General features: G+C 46.8%; 1 protein-coding gene across 1 annotated transcript in view; it reads right to left on the bottom strand.

The window, feature by feature from the left end:
• The window catches only part of DGKD (diacylglycerol kinase, delta 130kDa), a 90,847-nt gene extending 77,530 nt beyond the window's left edge, over positions 1–13,317 (bottom strand). Inside the window, exons 1-3 of the mRNA XM_006866807.1 lie at positions 13,300–13,317; positions 10,760–10,870; positions 10,124–10,204 (exon numbers count right to left, since the gene is read on the bottom strand). Coding sequence (XP_006866869.1) covers positions 10,124–10,204; positions 10,760–10,870; positions 13,300–13,317 — 210 coding nt within the window. The remainder of the gene's footprint in view (positions 1–10,123; positions 10,205–10,759; positions 10,871–13,299) is intronic.
• Positions 13,318–13,567: the final 250 nt, after the last annotated feature.

The following is a 13,567-nucleotide window of genomic DNA, read 5'->3' as shown; positions in this document are numbered from 1 at the left end:
AAAAAAAAAAAATGAACTACATCAGTCATAATCCTAACGTAAAACTCCAAGCTACAAAGCTTCTACAAGAAAACGTAGGAGGAAATCTTTGCATCTATGAGGTAGGTAATGGTTTCTTAGAACAAAAGAAACGTGAACTATGAGTTGTTGTTGCTGTGAAGTGCCGTTGAGTCAGTTCTGACCCATAGCAACCCAGTACAGGGTTTCCAAGGAGCAGCTGGTGAGCTTGAACCACCAACCTTGCAGTTCAAATGGCTTTGCAGTCTGATGCATTAACCCACAGAGAACTACGATTTGTTGTTGTCGTTAGGTGCCATCAAGTTGGTCCCGACTCATAGTGACCCCATGCACAACAGAATGAAACACTGCCTGATCCTGGGCCAACCTCACTACTGTTGCCACAGTTAAGTTCATCAATGCTGCCACTTGGCCAATCCATCTCGTTGGGGGTCTTCCTCTCTTTCTCTGACCCTCCACCTTACCAAACATGATATCCTTCTCCAGCAACTGGTCCCTCCTGACAATATGTCCGAAGTATGAGAGATGAAGTTTGGCCATCCTGGCCTCCAAGGAGCACTCTGGCTGCACTTCTTCCAACACGGATCTATTGATTCTTTTGGCAGTCTATGGCACTTTCAATATTCTCCTCCAACCCATAACTCAAAAGCATCAATTCTTCTACGGTCTTCCTTATTTACTGTCCAGCTTTCACATACACATGTGGTTACTGAAAATACTATGGCTTGGGTCAGGCACACATTAGTCCTCAAGCTGACATCTTTGCTCTTCAACACTGTAAAAAGGAGCTACAAAAAGTTTGTGGAAATGCAGAATTAAAAGATCATGGATTTTTTTCCTTGAACTTTCTGTAGCTCACTTGTATATATGAAAAATGGATCAATTTAATTTCACTAAAATGGAAAACTCCTACCCAAGCAAAAACCTGTGCATGAACAGTGAAGCTGTTGTTGGTGAGAGTAAGGCCACACTGGAGTGACTGGGTCCCGATGCTGGATGCAGCAGCACTGCATGAAGGAACGGGAGGAAGAACTCCATGTCAGACTGCACTTCCTTGTAAGCCACGGACACCTGAGACTACCAAGAAGATGAAAAGGAAGCGGAAAAAAAGGCTACTTCTCTAGAACCTGCAGAGAGATCATGTGGTAGGCTCGGAAGCCCTCAGGGGCAGTTGTATTCTGTCTATAGGGTCTTTATGAATAGAAATTAATTCCATGGTAATGGATTTAATCTTCTCTTCCATGGGGCCACTGTTGGGGTCAAACCACTGACCTTCTTGTTAGCTTCTGTACCACCACAGCACCTTAGGGCAAACATGGCCCTACTGACACCCTGAATTCAGACTCCTGACCTTCAGAACTTGACAGAGACAATACATTTCCTATGATATTGTGTTACAGCAGTCTGCAGAATCAAATAAACATGTGTCCACATGCAAAGATTTGTATACGAATGTTAACATAAGCTCTATTTGCAATAACCCCAAACTGGAAACTACCCCAATGCCCACCACCAACTAGAATAGATAAACAAATTGCAGGATATTCAGACAATGGACTACAAATTCAGTAATTTTAAGAAACAAATTATTGATATACCCAACGTGGAAACTTCCAAAATCATTATGCTGAGTGAAAAAAAAAAAAGCCATTTAAAAAAAAAAGCTATAAATTCTATGATTCCACTGCTACAGAATTCTGAAAAATGAAAACTAGCCTAAGATGAGAGGAAGCAGGCACACGCATACCTGAAGAGGGTGTACGGAGGAAAGAACACAAGGAACTTTCCAGGGTGACAGGAATGTCTGTCACCTTGACTGTGGTCATCATTTCAATTGACACACACACACAAACATCGAAATTCACCATATTACGCCCTTTAACTTATGCCTCAGTGAAGCAGTCTAAGTATTTTTAATATCAACATACTTTAGTGAACTGGAATGTTCTCTAAAGAACAGCGTGAACCTTTCTGTGAATGACTCGGTGACCATAGAGTTGATCCTCCAAGCCAGGAAACTTCTGTCAGTGAAGATGGATTCTAAAAAGAATTCATTGGTGTTAACACATCCAGGATAGTCTGTGTGGAAGCCCCCACTTCCTCCCTCCGTATGTGCGGTTAGATACTGCTTGCCCATAAAGCTTGTTCCTCCGAAGACACAGGGAACCAGAGCTGGCCTCAACCATCAGCCTGTTTCCACTGAGGAAACAGCCCCATCTGGTTGAAGAACACATCAAACCCCACAGCTCCTTCCCAAATATCTAATGACGTCTTCAGATTCTGGTGGCAAAGGAACAACTAGACAACAGCAAAGATGGCGCCCTCAGAGACCAGACTTAGTTCTAACACCAAGCCCAGCAGGCAGCTGAGGTAAACCCAGGCATAACCCCAAGGCTGCTCCTGTCTTTCTGTCTTTATCTGGTACATCCTACACCAGGCTGAAGTCTTGAGGGCTCCACCTCACATCCGGACATAACTAGTTAACAACAGTTCCTCCTGTTCAAAAAAATAAAAACTGGAGGGGGGGGCGGGGGCAGGGCGGAAAGTAGCACCTTTTCATTTCTGAGTTTACACTTCAGAGCAAGTTCTCCTTGTGGAGGGGGAGGAGCTAGTGACTCCAACCACAGTGTCCCTGCCACCCAGCAGGGGACTGGCTTCATCTGATAACAAGGTGTCACAAGGAAACTGAGAGCCTGCCACTCTAGGTGCTGAAACACCAGGCTGTTCTAGGGCAGAAAAGCTTAGACACTGATAAACAAAACATCATTTTGTAGCGAATGATCCCATTTTCCTTGCTTACAAGGAAAATGAATGAATAAATGAACGAACAATTGAATCAATGAAAGGCATTGGCTCACTCACATGGCTGGGACATTTACCAAAGCACCCGGGGTAAAGAAAGAATGGATGCCTGACGTCCCAAATGTCCCAGGCCCCCTAAGAGCTGGTATGGAATCTGCAAGGTCAGTTTGAACCACAAGGTCGGTGGTTCAAACTCACCAGCCGTTCCTCAGAAACCCTGTACAGATTCACTATGAGTCAGAACCCACCAGATGGCACTTAACAAAAACAATCTAAGAGCTAATGCCATTAAATCCGGGCCCTTTTCAGATAGTGCTGTTCCTTAATAGACAACTACTGTCTCTCAGCTGTTCACGGTTTTGTTTCCTCTAACATTTGAAAAGACCATCAGCAAATACACACATACGCTCGCTCGCTCTCTCTCATTCACACAAACACACACAACACAATCCAAACGCACTGGCTTCGAATCCATCCCAACTCATGATGACCCACAGGACAGAGTAAAACTACCCCATAGGGTTTCTCGAAGCAGTCAACTTAACAGAAGCTGACTGCCTCGTCTTTCTCCTGTGGAGCAGTTGGTGGATTTGAACCGCCGACCTTTTGGTTAGCAGCCAAGCTCTTACCAACTGTGCTGCCAAGGGCTCCTCTGTAACACAGCAGCTCTGCAGAAATGGCTTATGTTCCCCCAGAGAGTCTGAGCACATGGCCCAGACCAGGCGGATGGACCTGTCTCCTCCCATGTGAGCTCAGACACCATGTCCATCACTCACCGGTCAGCTTTCCAGAAGGCGAGAGTAACCTCTGGTTCCTCTTGAAGTTACTCCAGGAGCCGACTTGGGAGCCCTGGCTTGGAGCACCTGCTTCGAGGACGTTCTGTGTCACCGGAGCAGGTGTTGCTTTCAGCAAAACCCCGCACTTGGTAAACAGCCACCACACGCTGGCTTGGAGCCTGTTCCTTCCTCCTCCTTGAAACTGAGGGTGCAGGGTGGACTGGGAAGTACGGCGCTCAGGGCTTCACTGCCCTGGGCAGCTGCTCTCCAGGTCAGCTCACTGTCCCGGGTCGCTTGGAGAACTGCCACAGTTAACTCACTCAGCACATGCTACGTACAAGGTGCTTCATTCCACATGGCTAGCGAGTCCAGTCTCTGAACCTGCCCAAAACCCTTGGCCAAGGAGCAGTCAGGCCAGGCCAGGACCACGGGTTATGACTCACTTACTTTGGCATGTCATTGAAAAGAGCAGCCGTTAGACAAGGACCTCATTTGGTAAAGTGGACAGTCAGTGAGCACGAGGGAGGTGGCCAGACGCAACAGCTTCAACACTGAAAGCAAATACAGAAGCAAGGATGAAGGTGGCACCAGCTGGGGTAACAGTCCCTTCTGTCAGACACATCCGAGGGTGCCACGACTCTGGGCCAACTCAGTGACAACTAACAACAATGACAGATACTACCCATTACTCCAAGGAGCTCTGGGAGCATAGTGGTTACAAATGGGTCAGCAGTTCCAAACTACCAGCTGTTCTGTGGAATAAAGATGAGGCATGAGGCTTTCTGCTCCCATAAAGATTTAGAGCCTCGGAAACCCTGTACAGGGCCACTATGAGTCAGAACCGACTCCACGGCACATCACAACAACAACCACAACAACCCATTACTCCACCACCATCGAGTCCGTTTGGACTCAAAGCAAGCCTGTAGGACTGGCTAGAACTGCCCCGGAAGGTTTTCCAAGGCTCTCATCTTTACAGAGCAAACTGTCTCATCTTTCACCCAGAGCAACTGATAGGTTCGAATGGTCGCCTTTTATAGTTAGCAGCTTACCCACTGGGGCTCCGCAACAAATACCACAGGAATGAGTCAATAAAGTCACTGGTCAACGCTGACACATGTACACAGTATTTGCTTCTATAAATACAACCACAGTGGAGACACATGACATGGGAAAGTTTATCATATAACAGCAGATGAAGCAGAAACACAAAATTATTCATACAGTGGTATGGAATTTAATGTATGTCCATGAAAAAGTCTGAAGGGAATGCGCAAAAAGAAAAACAGCTGCTAAGCTCGGTAGCATAGTGGTTACGAATCGGGCTGCGAACCTTAGGGCCAGCTGTTCGAAACTACCAGCTGTTCCGCGGGAGAAAGATGAGGCAGTCTCCTCCCGTAAAGATTTACAGCCTCGGAAACCCTGTACAGGGTCGCTATGGGTCGGAAACGACTCGACGGCACTTAACAACAACAACAAGCTCGGTTTATTCATTCCTATTCGAAACTCCTTTAAAATCATTACCATCATGATTTTTAAAACTCGGCGAAGTAGCTGTGCCCAGGGTCTGTGAGCCGGGAGGCTGGTCGGTGGGTTTCCTGCAGGGACGACCGCTTCAGAGTCCTTCTTGCGCACAAGCATCCTATCTGCTGGCCCTTCCTACCAGTTCTCTCTGCAAAAGGAGCCCGCCCACTCATCTACACCATTTTCTCCCCTGTGAGAACTGTCTGAGAGCAGAAGACGCCATCTCATCCCTCTGTGAACCGTCAGGCAGCTGGTTCAGGAGCTGCCACAGCCCAGGACTGCTGTGACGGACAAGGTGTTATAAAGCCCACATCTATTCCAATTGGTTTCCACTGTGATTTCAAAAATTAAGTTACCAGGGCAAAAGTCTTACTTGTCATCAGATGATTCCTACAGTCTCCAGGGGTGGACAAGATGTTCCCGAAGCTCTCAAGCTTGTTAAAAGTACACATAGGTTAGCAGGGGAGCCAGCCCCTTCCCAAAGCTGCTCCCAGCACCCAGAAGCATGGAGCCGGCAGAAGCGCTTTGATCTTGACTAGGCTCCTAGGACTCGGGCTTCTGCAGGTGGGTGAGGCCGTTGTGTTTTAGTGCCATCGAATCAGTTCTGACTCATAGCAACCCTGTGTAGTGTTTCTGAGGCTGTAAATGTTTCCAGGAACACAAAAGCTCCTCTTTCTCCCTCAGAGTGGTTGGAGGACTTGAACTGCTGACCTTGCAGTTAGCAGTCCAGTACTTATCCTACAGCATCACCAGGGCTCCTGATAGACTACAATAGTGTATAAATACAACTTTTCCATGTGTTAGGAAACCCATAACTGTGTGTGTCTTGCTTTATGGCGATATTCACTTGACTGCGGTGCTTTGGCACTGGACCCCCAGCCTCTCCAAGGTACACAGGTAACTATGGAGTCTCTGTCTGTCCCCGGGGCCTTCTAAGGGTGTCCCCATGCAGAGCAGGCTCTGCATCAGCAGTCAGTGATCTGGACACATTTTCCCATAATGACAATATATAAATCAGCGGTAGATCTCAGAGCAGGCGGTAAGCTCAGATGGACATTCAAGAGATTTCAGAAGTAGAGGATCACACAGTTCTTGTCAGACTTTCCCGAGATAACGCAGAACAACTGACCCGTCTGAAGTGCACGATTCGGTCCCTTTCAGTATGTTCACGAAGTTGGGGGCTATGGGTGGTGGTGTGTGTCGCTGAGCCAACTCTGACTCACAGCAACCCTACAGTATAGGCTGTACTCTTTATGGCAGCAAACCCCCTCATCTTTCTCCCAGAGGGACGGCTGGTGAGTTTGAACCCAGATCTTTTGGTGAGTAGGCCAGCACTTTAGCCACTGTGTCACTAGGGCTCCTCATTAAGCTAACCCCTTACTGGAGGGAGTGGCGGGAGATGGACACCCCAACCCCACCCCCTTTCTCCCTAATGGCTGGCAGGTGAATGAACTCAGACCTTTCTGGAAGGTTTGTACATCCAGGGAAATACTCAGGCCCCTTGTAACCATGGCAATGAGACGATATACGATAGAAAGAATGTAAGACTGATGTTCTCCCATGTAAACTATCACATAATTCACAATAAAACATAAAAAAAAAGAAATACTCAGGCCCCTTCAACTGCAAATTAGCAGTCTTAGATTAGCCTCAGAAAGGGGCAAAGATGTAAAAAAAAAAAAAAAAAAAAGTCTACAAACCTGAAAATATATTGTTCATTAGGTTATAAAAGGAAAGTATAGACAATGTCAATATGTCCAACACTAGAAGCTGACTTAAGTCAAACATGCTACATCCATATGATGAAATACTATCCAGTCATTCAAATGTATTTTCCAACCAATACTAGCACTTGGGAAATGTTAAGAGCTAGCAGCCAAGCATTTACTGTGCCATCAGGGTGCCTTCGCGGAACCACTGCTGCGATCTATTCCAGAACAGTTTTACCACCCTCCCTCCCCATCAGCAGCCACGCCCCTTTCTCCTCCCACCAGTCTGCTGGCTGCCTATCTCTCTGGGTTTACCCAGCACGGGCATTTCCCAGACGTGGGTCCGTTTACATCCGGCTTCTTTCACTGGGTACATGTTTTCAGGGCTCACCGGGTTACAGCATGAATCAGTGCTCATTCCCCTTTTGTAAGTCTTTAACAAGGTCAGACTTTTTACGTCAAATGAAATTCCATGTCTAAGCACTAATCTGAAGGGGAGAGTCAGAACTGCCCAAAAGATCTGCGTGCGAGTCTGCAATACAACATTATTATAACACCAAGAAACAGAAAACTTAACGAGACCCAAAAGACCAAACCAGACCTACTGCCATCGAGTGAATCCTGGCTCACGAGCAGTAACAGCTGGTTAACCAGACCTACATGTCTTTAGAAGACTCTGCAACCGGTAATAGAGTTTGAAGGCTGTTATATAAAGAGAAGCCCACTGCTAGGTGTAAATGACACAGTGTATTAGGTAAACCTGTTGCACAAGACCTCTTTAAAGGGTTGAAGCGTAAAGATGCCAGTTTGAGGACCAAGGTGCACCTGACCCAAGCCATTGTGCAGGCTGCCAAATTTAAGGTGTGGGCTAGCTGTGAAAGTTGCTGTTGTTATGTGCTGTGGAGTTGGTTCCGACTCATAGGGACCCTGCATATAGGGTTTCCGAGGCTGTAAATCTCTACAGGAGCAGAAAGCTTCATCTTTCTCCTGCAGAACCGCTGGTAGTTTCGAACTGCTGACCATGAGATTAGCAGCCCGATTTGTAACCACTAAGCTACCAAAATAAACTCAGGAAGTCAGAAAACAAAAAAAACCCACAAACGATCAAAAGTTCTGTAAGAAGTAAACGTTTTAGAAAAGCATCGATCAGAGCACAACGTCCCAGGAAAACCTTCCTGTCTGGTGGTTTAGAGTAAGTTCTCTCAGACACTCAACAAACAAGTGATTCCCTCAACCTGTCCTCTTGTTGTGACTGCTGTTAAGAGCTGTCAAGTTGGTTCTGACTCATAGCGACCCTGTATGGGGTTTCCAAGGAACAGCTGGCGAGTTTAAACCAAAGACCTTGCAGTCCAGTGCTTATCCTACAGCGCCACACCACACCACAACTTGTATTAAAGCCAAAAGAAAAACGAAAACCAACTGTCGTTGAGTTGATTGGGACTCATAGCGACCCTGCATGACAGAGTAGCAGGTTCACAATGTTTCCGAGACTGGCATCTTTACGGAAGCAGACGGCCACGTCTCTCTCCTGCGCAACGAAAGGAAGGTTCAAACCATCAACATTTTGGTTGGCAGCTGAGTGCTTAAAAACCATGGAAAGTGACAATTATTTTGCATGTAACCCTAAAATCCAAACATGACAAAAGTCATTACCAATCTCCAAGAAAAGCACACACACACACACACACTGGAAAACCCTAAATATAAAATTGTTGTTGTTGTTAAGTGCTGTTGACTCAGTTCCAATTCATAGCGACCCTATAAAGGGTTTCCACAGAGCAGTTGGTTCAAACCTGTGACCCATCGACTGTGCGCTTAGCAGTCCAGTACTTAACCAACAACACAGTGAAATTTCACATTGCCAAAAGCAATTTATTATTGGGAAATTAATCTATCACAAATAAATAAATGCAAGTAGAACACCTAAATGAGTGCTCAGAAATCCAATTCTTGTTCCTCTTCAAAACTACAAATCAAAGTACAGTACACACATTTACGTGGGTAAAGATACCTATTCTTGACCAGTAAGTAAAAACACAATATTAATGGGGAAAAAGTAAAACAAGGAATAAAGTAAAAGAGGCATCAGAAAGTCTGACCAATTCAGGAAGTCACGAAGACAAACCAAGAACACTTTTACTCCTACCATTACAAACTAAATGTTCAAATAGAAGAAAGAAGCCCCCCTTTGTACCAGTCATAATGCAAAACAAAAATTAAGAAATATAAAGAAAAACAAAACAAAATGAAATCTAAGTACCTAAAGCTAATAACCCTAACCGCAATTGCAGGCACTAGACCTGAAGCTAATTACTCAACTTTGCCATGTTATAAAAGAATAACTGGAAAATAACTGAAAATTTCACTGCTATCATAGTCTTACCTAGCCCCTTACCCAGGTAGTTCTGAAGTTGACCCCTGAAGCCCAATTTACCAAGTCAGACATGACAATTCTACGAGGCCATTATGCGAGATGATGGACGTTTGTGTCAGCTAACATGGGAAAATGCCCACAGGAAATTGTCAAGACAGAAGAACAAAGAGGTACAAAACAAACGAATCAGTAGCCTTTCACAGTGCATACATGTAAAGACAAATCAGTGGCCATCAGCCAACTATGACTCGTGGAGTCCCCATGCGTGTCAGGGTTGAACTACGTGCCATGGGGATTTCAGTGGCTCAAATTTCAGAAGTCAGTTGCAGGGTGTCTCTTTCACAACACCTCTGGATGGGCTCAAACTTCCAGGTTCTGGTTAGCAGCTGAGCACATGAACCATTTACACCTGGCAGGGACACATACATGAAAATACAGAAATTAACCCTCTCAAATAAGCAGTTAGTTACTTCCGGGTGGTGAGTGAGATCTTGTGATTTCTTCCCCACCCCACTTTTTTTGCTGCAGATTATATGCACTTAGAATTCTTGCAGAAAGCATTGCAACTTTTATAAATTTGGGGGGCAAGGGAGAGTTTAAGAGTGAAAAAGGAAAAGACATACACGTGCCAAATGGTTAATCTTGTTACATGTCAAGATCAAGGTTGTTTTCTTATTGCTTCAACACACTTTTGTGTCCAAATGTTCTACGGTAATCATGAAAAACAAATCAACGTAAAGTTCACATTTTGATTCTGCACGCCAAGTCTGGTTTTCAACATTAAATCCAAGTTTATCAGGAATGAACAGTTCCACTCAGAGAAGAGGGTGAAAATCTGACACGCTGCTGTACTCTCATTCAAAGAAAGCAAGACGGTCAAACGGTCAACAAGTAAGAAAGGTGTACACCACCACACTTACCGTGAAGCTGTTGTTCACGTTTTTGGTGCTGGACTCGGCCACACTTGCATCTGTTAAATCCACCTCATCAAAAATGATGGACTAGGGAGACAAGTACAGGGAGGGGGAAAGGTCAAGACCCCGGCACCTGTAGGGCAGGCAAGAAGCCCAGACCTGGGCCCCATGCTGCCTACCACTCCCCCACCAAGCCCTGAAGGACACCCAAAGGCCCTGACACTGTAGCATCTTGTCCACCCTGTGGTCTTACAAAGCGCAGACAGCTAGCTCACAAGCCCAGGTCCACGTGGTTTTGTTAATCCAGGAAAATTCACCAGTGACTGTCACTGCCAACACCCAACCAAACCAAACCAATTGCGGCTCACGGCGACCCCGCAGGACACAGCAGAACTGCCCCCTAGGGTTTCTGAGACTAAAATCTTTACTAGAGGAGACTGACTGTCTCGGCTCTCTTCTCCCCAAAGAATGCCATCAGGGCTCCAAAATAACCGGGAAGACTGTGATAAAGTAAGGGAGGTGGGCAGAACACTTTCTAAACAAGTTGTGTTGTTCATCTGTAACTTTTAATGCACTGTATCTCTCTAAGGACGGTTCTGGATTTGGTATCACCCACCCCAGCCCCCCACCCGAAGACCTCACCTTTGCAGTTTTTGCGTAGTACAGCGTCCGTCCCCGAAGCTTGAAGTATCGCCTTTTTGATCGCTGGAATGAATTGTTCTGTTTGGTCAGCATCCCTTCTTTGATGATGGTCTGGAAGGAAGAGATGTGTTCAGAGCCACATGTGTTCAGCACCCCACCACCTGTCCTACCACCCAGACCCCACAAGCGCTGCCCTGGTCAAGTGTGGCCCGGGGACAGAACACCTGCTTGGACGTGTCCAGGGTTGGGGAGCAGAAGGGGAACACTGCGACCGTAGTAAGCAGTCGCAGTGAGGATGACAGTGAGGCATGAAGGCACATTCCCACCATCCATATGTTTCAGCTATTCTCAGCTCAGTCTCCTACTCTGGCCTCCTGCCATTTCTTAGAATCTGTTGCCAAACCCGTCTGCACTCAGGGCTCTGGGGTTGGCTGCTCATGCCCTCCCTGTTACTCCAACCATACGCTGTACGTGTACATGTGTACGCGGCTCCCGGGCTGGCCACTCAGACCCTCAGCGTCACTCAGTCACACCCTGTACATGTACCTGTCTGTGTACACGGCTCTGAGACAGGCCACGCGGGCCCCCACTATTACTTGGCCTTCACTACACAGTGAAAGAAAGAAACATCAAAGCCAAGTTCACACAAGCTCACCCGCTGCATCCCACCAATCTGACAGACTCCACGGTGGCATGGGAGAAGTTGTTCTTAGAAGAATCCAGAAGCAGGTAAATACCCCTCACCTTGGCTCAATTAAATCCAAAAACGGGAGCAGGCCCAGCCTTCGTTCATCCAAATCCCATGTGCTGGCCAGCTAATAGGACGAGAGCCCACAGCCCACTGAGAAGCTAAATTCCTGAGGAACCACACGACCATCACATGTTCTGACCCCTCCAGAGCTCCTAACTGTCAGGATTAACAAACCGCATCTGTGAAAACAAGTACCTGCTCTCAGCATTCACACAGTGCTGCTCCCCACCTGACAGAAATGTCTCATCCTAGAAATCTGTTCAGAGGCAAGAACACTGGTCCAGAGAAGCTTCTGTCTAGTTACCTAATCCCTAGAGCTTTGCATGTTAGGTCACTTTTTCTTAAAATATCTATACTTAGCTATCTGTGGCCACTTAAAACTACATAAGATAAAACCAACGCAAAGCTCACCCAGAAACCACATCTCACCCAAGTGCATTATCTGAATGCAAGTGGGGACCACTGGTCCTTCAATCGTCCTATTCATAACAGAGGAGGGGCAAGCGCAGGACACACAGTGCACAGTGATTATACTTACAGAAGAAGCTGGGACCAGTCCCCTACAACACACACACACTTCATCAACACAAACACACCTCAGTCAATGCACACATCCATCAACACACAGACACACCCTGTCAAAACGCACACACATCAACACATGCAGTCCGTCAACACACATGATCAACATACACACACACACACCTCATCAACTTAGACACACCCTGTCAATACATACATGCACCGCATCAGCACACACATGCTTATTGTTGTTGTTGTTAAGTGCCGTCGAGTCGGTTCCGACCCATAGCGACCCTGTACAGGGTTTCCAAGGGTGTAAATCTTTACGGGAGTAGAAAGCCTCATCTTTCTCCCGCGGAGCGGCTGGTAGTTTCAAACTGCTGACCTTAAGGTTCGCAGCCCGATTCGTAACCACTACGCTACCAGAGCTCCTTATTAACATGCTTATTAACAACGTCCATATACAGAAGCCATCAATAAACATACACACACTCCAACAACACACAAACCATCAACACTGACAATATAAACCCTGTCACAGCACACACACACACACACACCGACAACACACTGACGCCCATCCACAACACACAGCACAATCCACTCTATGCACAGCAGCTGTGGGCTAACCTAGAACCCAGCCGATCATCGAGTGTCCTGGGCTGGGTGGGCTTCACATTTCAACACTCACACAACACTTACAAGATGCTCAAGGGTCCACCTTCAGGCCAGTTATGATGGACCGTGTGGCTTTTACTTCTGGCCTAGTGATAACCAGAGCAGCTCCTGCCAGCTCCCTGAGGATCCAGACCAGGAAAACACCCTCAGGTGGCTACCTTAACCTTTCTTCTGTGGTCGGGAAAGAGTGCCAGGAGGAGAGAAGCGAGGACCAACACGATCTGACCTTCCAGGAGACTTGAAGCACACACCATTCACAGCCCTGGCCAGATGGGGCCCACACATGAAGTAACTTTCTAGCATGCAGAACACTGCTGAGCCAAGGTGGAGAGAAAAGCCCACCTCGGGGCCCAGTACCTTCTGACACAAGCCAAGGGCAGCATGCAAGGGTTACTGGGATTGTATCCCCACCCATGTGCTCAGACCCAAGCCCACACAGGCTGGCTTCACAGACACAGAATGCTAATGACCCATGGGAGCTGGGGACAGACGTCACTACATCCTCTCCTTCTTGACCTCAGAGAACCCGCTCGGCCCAGAAGCCTGACCCCAGCAGCACGGCTCCCGCACTCCTGCAGGGGCCACTCACCTCCGTAGGGGAAGTCATCGTTTCTATCCTTTTCCTAAATGCAAATTATTGCTTTTTAAAAAAGGCAGCAAAACCAACAAGCCATGGAACCAAAACCAGTTAGTTGTAAGCTATTTTTAAAGGATAAGAGCTAGAGTATTTGCTCTTGCATCTCGCGCCACACCACGAACATGTCAACGAAAAGCAAAATGAAAATACAGCCCACCCCGCTGCACACACTCACACACTCACAAATCTTTCAGAGAGCGGATGAGAGCCTTCGATGGAG

Source organism: Chrysochloris asiatica, unplaced genomic scaffold (genome assembly GCF_000296735.1).
Source record: "Chrysochloris asiatica unplaced genomic scaffold, ChrAsi1.0 scaffold00096, whole genome shotgun sequence".
Taxonomy (NCBI): domain Eukaryota; kingdom Metazoa; phylum Chordata; class Mammalia; order Afrosoricida; family Chrysochloridae; genus Chrysochloris; species Chrysochloris asiatica.
This window is presented reverse-complemented; position numbering and strand designations above follow the sequence as displayed.